This window comes from Lucilia cuprina, chromosome 6 (assembly GCF_022045245.1).
Source record: "Lucilia cuprina isolate Lc7/37 chromosome 6, ASM2204524v1, whole genome shotgun sequence".
Lineage (NCBI taxonomy): Eukaryota > Metazoa > Arthropoda > Insecta > Diptera > Calliphoridae > Lucilia > Lucilia cuprina.
In genome coordinates, this window is record NC_060954.1 from 11325802 (window position 1) to 11331705 (window position 5904).

Genomic DNA, 5904 nt, shown 5'->3' on the forward strand with positions numbered 1-5904 from the left:
GAACTAGAACTGAACTAGAACTGAACTAGAACTGAACTAGAACTGAACTAGAACTGAACTAGAAATGAACTAGAACTGAACTAGAACTGAACTAGAAATGAACTAGAAATGAACTAGAAATGAACTAGAACTGAACTAGAACTGAACTAGAAATGAACTAGAACTGAGGTTGAACATAACTAGAACTGACAACAATAGTAGTAGTTTAACAATGTATTTAGTACTTTGTTGGAATTTACTTCACCTAAAGTACTTCCTAACTAATTTCCTCTAACTTGAAAATAATAATCTCAAGTGTGATTCACGTCGTCCACACCTTTATTTCAAGTGGGATACTTATTTTTCAGGGAAACCTTTCTTCTATTACCAATTGATTATTTGTTTGTAAAAACAACAATCAAAAACATATTTCGTCCGTCAATCATATTGTTCAAATAATTGACAAGTGTATAAAACATTTATCTTTCAATTGATAGATAAGATAATTAAGTTAACATTTCTTAGATGCCGGTAAAATCTTATAAAAGATGTTAGTGTTTATAAATTTAATTTACAATTGTTTTAAAAGTCAATGAAATATGTTGTCAATACAAACATTATTAATATTTGGTTGTCTATTTTCGGGCTTTGAATGTGCGTTTCGCAAACCTTTGGATTTGGAATTGAAACAGGCTGAGACATGTAGTACGGAGAAATGTCAAGCACCGCATTGTCGATGTTCGGGTATGACACTACCAAAGAAGGAGTTTAAGGGTCATGAAAAGGAAATTCCTCAAGTGAGTTAAATAATCCAGTTGAACAGCGTTGTTTTTATCAATTTGCTTTCCTTTCCAGTTTATCACTGTTACTTTCGACGATGCTGTAAATGCCATCAACTATCAACAATATCAGGAATTGTTTGAAGGTCTTCTAAATCCCGATCACTGTGAGGTTAAGGCAACTTTCTATGTTTCTCATGAATACACCGATTACTCCAAAGTTAATGCTCTTTACAATGAGGGTCATGAAATAGCTTTGCATTCGATTACACATGGTGCCGGCACTGAATACTGGCGCCAGGCTGATGTTGATCTTATAATGCGGGAATTTGGTAATCAAATAGATATTTTGGAAAATTTCGCCAAGATCAATCGTAAACATATCCGAGGCATGCGTTTACCATTTCTACAAATATCGGGTAATAACACCTATGTAGCAGCCAAAAGATTGGGTTTATTATATGACAGCTCTTGGCCCACTCAGCGGTATCGCAATCCCGCCATGTGGCCATATACATTGGATTACTTGTCGGTGCAGGATTGTCAAATAAGACCGTGCCCTACAGCATCTTTACCGGGTTTATGGGTATATCCCATGGTTACATGGGTAGATAAGGAGGGTTACAGTTGTTCCATGTTAGATGGTTGTATATATCTGCCTGAAGATAAAGTGGAGAGCTTATTTGAATGGATGAAGGAAAATTTCCATCGCCATTATGACAATAACCGAGCACCTTTCGGCATGTTTTTGCATGCCGCTTGGTTTGGCAGATCTCCGAATTATATTAAAGCTTTTAGGAAGTAAGTCAAGTATTAAATTTGAAATTTAGATTTTATTCTTTTAATTTTCTCTCAAAGATTCTTGGAATATGCCAATACTCTGCCTGATGTCTATATAACAACACCAACATCGGTTATTCAGTATATGAAACATCCCACTCTGGGTAAACCTTTTAAGGGCTGTTTTAAAAAACCTCATACATCGTGTCATCCGGTATCATGCGCCTTACAAAAACAATCTACTGGTGAGACCCGCTACATGACTGTTTGTGATAATTGTCCCGAGGTTTATCCCTGGTTGGACAATCCCTTGGGGGAAATTTAGAAAATTATAGTTTTTCAACTGAAAGTGTGAAATGGCCAAAGAATACAATAAAAGGGATATTTGGATTTTATTTAAATTATTAATGCAAACTATAGACCGGTTGAGTTCAATTTCAGTTCTTATTCAGTTTTAGTTCAGTTCTACTTAGTTCAGTTCTAGTTCAGTTCTAGTTCAGTTCTAGTTCAGTTCTAGTTCAGTTCAGTTCTAGTTTAGTTCTAGTTCAGTTCTAGTTCAGTTCTAGTTCAGTTCTAGTTCAGTTCTAGTTCAGTTCTAGTTCAGTTCTAGTTCAGCTCTAGTTCAGTTCTAGTTCAGTTCTAGTTCAGTTCTAGATTAAGTTAATTTTCTTTACAAGAATTAAGAATGTTCATTTTGACAATATTATTTTTTATTTCACCATTTATGGGTTAAGAGAAATGTTGCCAAATTTCACTTAATTACAAGTACATATTGTTGGCAAAAAGTCATCTTGGCAGCGGTGGGATTCGAACCCACGCCTCCGAAGAGACTGGTGCCTTAAACCAGCGCCTTAGACCGCTCGGCCACGCTACCTATATGCCTTAGGCGCTGTTGTCAAGTTTCACAAATTAATCCATTAAAGAATTAATATACTTATGGTATATTTTGATAATTTAGTTGTTAGTTAATTTAAATTAATAAGATATTTATGATAAAATCTATAAAAGAATTTTCCAAAAGAGTTTGTGTAAGAAGTTCTCAAAAAGATAGGAGGAATCAAACCAGGTTTTGGACTATATAATTTGCTTTAAATTTCCTCAAAAAACTAACTTGGCAGCGGTGGGATTCGAACCCACGCCTCCGAGGAGACTGGTGCCTTAAACCAGCGCCTTAGACCGCTCGGCCACGCTACCTAAGTATATAAGTGATCTTGCCACATTTTACTGAAAAGACGAGTAATAAGTATCTAAAATAAAGGTCATAGTTCAATTTAAATTACAGCAAATACAATCAAACAATAGCATTAATCTTTTCGTGTCAAAGGTTAAAGGGTAAAATAGATACAATAACATTTTCATTCGCTCCAATTCATATGTATCATTTTATGAAAATGAGTGTTACGAATTTTATAGGTAGCGTGGCCGAGCGGTCTAAGGCGCTGGTTTAAGGCACCAGTCTCCTCGGAGGCGTGGGTTCGAATCCCACCGCTGCCAAGATGACTTTTTGAGTAAAATGTCATCATAATAAAGACTATATCATCGTAATGATATGGAAAATCTCTTCATCATTTACATCATTAAATTACACCATGAGTAACGTGGCATGCCACAGTTTAATGTTAAAACCATTGAAACCTATTATTTCAACCTATAACCCGAAATATTTGACTGACTTCGAAAGCAGATTTATCATTTGCTATAAATACATTTTTTCCTTTGAATGATTGGGACAATAATCCTAATATAATCACTTCATAGTTTTAATCCGAAATTTGGGTCAGCATAAAGAGATCATATAAGATATGGCCCCAAGGACTCTTAAAATAGTGAACGGTACATGCAATCTATTTTATTTTGACTTGGATTCATTGCTTACTTTTATAGGTAGCGTGGCCGAGCGGTCTAAGGCGCTGGTTTAAGGCACCAGTCTCCTCGGAGGCGTGGGTTCGAATCCCACCGCTGCCAAGATGATTTTTTGGTCTTGATGCTTCTATAAGTTAGTCTAAAGTCTTATTTATGGTATAGTCTATAGTCATGTCTTAATTCTAGTCTATAGTCTAGTGCATAATCTAGACTATTCAATGATCTAATTATAGTCTAGTTTACAGTCTAGTCTATAGTCCATAGTACTGTCTATAGTCTAGTTTATAGTATAGTCTATAGTCTAGTCTTTAGTCTAGTCTTTAGCCTAGTCTATAGTCTATAGTCTAGTCTATAGTCTAGTCTATAGTCTAGTCTTTAGTCTAGTCTATAGTCTAGTCTTTAGTCTAGTCTATAGTCTAGTCTATAGTCTAGTCTATAGTCTAGTCTATAGTCTAGTCTATAGTCTAGTCTATAGTCTAGTCTATAGTCTAGTCTATAGTCTAGTCTATAGTCTAGTCTATAGTCTAGTCTATAGTCTATAATCTATTCTATAGTCTAGTCTATAGTCTATTCTATGGTCTAGTCTATAGTCTATTCCATAGTCTAGTCTATAGTCTAGTCTATAGTCTGGTCTATAGTCTAGTCTATAGTCTAGTCTAGTCTATAGTCTAGTCTATAGTCTAGTATATAGTCTAGTCTATAGTCTAGTCTATATCTATAGCCTGTACTCTAGTGTAGAGTTTAGCCTTTCTACAGACTTGTCTATTCTAGTCTCTCGCCCATTAACAAATATGTCACTATACTGAAAGAAAACTGTACAACTCTATTACGAAATAATAAAATCTCCCTTCCTTAGTTTCCTCATGTCAACTATATTCTACTTTTTACGACGCCGTTTAGTTATGCAACACTTCATTAAAATTTCCAATAGCCTATAAATATGTGACTACATTTTTTATACATTTCTTCTCGTTTATCTATCCACAGATATTTACAAACAACAAACGCAGAGAATTCCTTAAACCACTTTGTGAAAGCATAATAAATAGAAAAAAAGGAAGCAGGACCAGACAAATTAAATTTACAAAATTTTATATTGTTTTTTATGTTTTTCCTCCATTTGCAACTATGCAGAGCATGACCAGCAGTTGGTTTTGCATTTTTTCCTTACAATCGAACCCCCTCTAATAAAGACGTGCTTTTTATTTTATAAGAAAACTAAATAAATAACCATAAAAGAAGACTAGACAAATTGAAATTTAAAATTTATAAAAATTGTTTACTCTTGAATAAATAGTTAAGTATAGAAAGAAGCACAGCAGCAGACTCAAGCCAAAAGAACCGGGGTCACGTTTGAAGAAACGTTGAGAAACTACATTTTTAGACCGCACAGTTTGTTAGACATTATAAATAAGAAAAATTAAAGCCAAACAAACCATTCAAATTAAACTTAAAACTTAAATATATACAAAGTTTTAAATCTATTTTAAAAAAGTGAACAAAAGAGAAATATCTACAATACCTGTCAATGAATGAATGTCATTTAATTTCCTGGCCCACAATAACATACAAAATCTTTTATAATTTTCCCACAAGACAATGATAGATTACAACATCTAGCTAGTACATCACTACCTACACAAAGCAGTGATGAAAAACATCTTTCATTAGTATGATCAACCTGTTATAAAGGGTTTAAAGCAAATAACAAAGTTGCATGCTGCTACTGTTGTTGTCGTCCATCTTTATAAAACAATAGGCAACATGATTTACTTAATATAAACCTCACCTTTTGCTCCACTCCCTGCACCTTTTGATCCCTTAATAGGCTCCTCTGACATAAGGACAGGTTGCCATTTTGCCAGGTATTGGAAAAGTAAGAAAAATACAAATGATTTTACATTTGAATGTAACTTAATTAAGGATGTTTGTCGTTATACGTTCACTCATCCTGCGTGTGTTGAATTGCAGAAATGCAAAAATGTTTTTTTTTCGAAAATGTGTATGTATGTGTATTTGCATAGTCGTTGATGTCGATGGCATCATCATTAAAAGCCAAAAATAGAGAAACCTTACGGCCAGACATAATTTAAACTCATTTATCAAGTGACATAAAATAACACTATCTTAACGCAAATATCAAAATGCTTCCGGTTATGGTCTAGCAAGCTAACGCGCTTAATATATGGTTATTGGAACATTAGGGTGGAGTCTAATTTAAGGCTGAAAATTTTAAAGCTAACTAACTGAATAACTATAGACTAGACTATAGAATAGACTATAGACTAGACTATAGAACAGAATATAGACTAGACTATAGACTGGACTGTAGACTAGACTATAGGCTAGCCTATAGACTAGACTATAGACAATACTATAGACAAGGCAATAGACAAGACAATAGACTACACTATAGACTAGACTATAGACTAGACTATAGACTAGACTATAGACTAGACTATAGACTAGACTATAGACTAGACTATAGACTAGACTATAGACT

General features: G+C 34.1%; 1 protein-coding gene and 4 non-coding genes across 5 annotated transcripts; 3 read left to right on the top strand and 2 right to left on the bottom strand.

Annotated features, from left to right (window-relative positions):
• The first annotated feature begins 555 nt into the window (after positions 1-555).
• Positions 556-1959, top strand: LOC111685949 (chitin deacetylase 8). Its single transcript, XM_023448232.2, has 3 exons — positions 556-776; positions 835-1559; positions 1617-1959. The coding sequence occupies exons 1-3, from the start codon at positions 579-581 to the stop codon at positions 1861-1863; spliced, it is 1170 nt and encodes a 389-aa protein (XP_023304000.2). The 5' UTR covers positions 556-578; the 3' UTR covers positions 1864-1959.
• A 371-nt stretch (positions 1960-2330) lies between these two features.
• Trnal-aag lies at positions 2331-2412 on the bottom strand. The gene has a single exon. It is a non-coding gene; the product is annotated as a tRNA-Leu (tRNA).
• Positions 2413-2650: 238 nt separating this feature from the next.
• Trnal-aag lies at positions 2651-2732 on the bottom strand. The gene has a single exon. It is a non-coding gene; the product is annotated as a tRNA-Leu (tRNA).
• Positions 2733-2950: 218 nt separating this feature from the next.
• Positions 2951-3032, top strand: Trnal-aag. The gene has a single exon. It is a non-coding gene; the product is annotated as a tRNA-Leu (tRNA).
• Positions 3033-3421: 389 nt separating this feature from the next.
• Positions 3422-3503, top strand: Trnal-aag. Its single transcript has one exon. It is a non-coding gene; the product is annotated as a tRNA-Leu (tRNA).
• The last annotated feature ends 2401 nt before the right edge of the window (positions 3504-5904 follow it).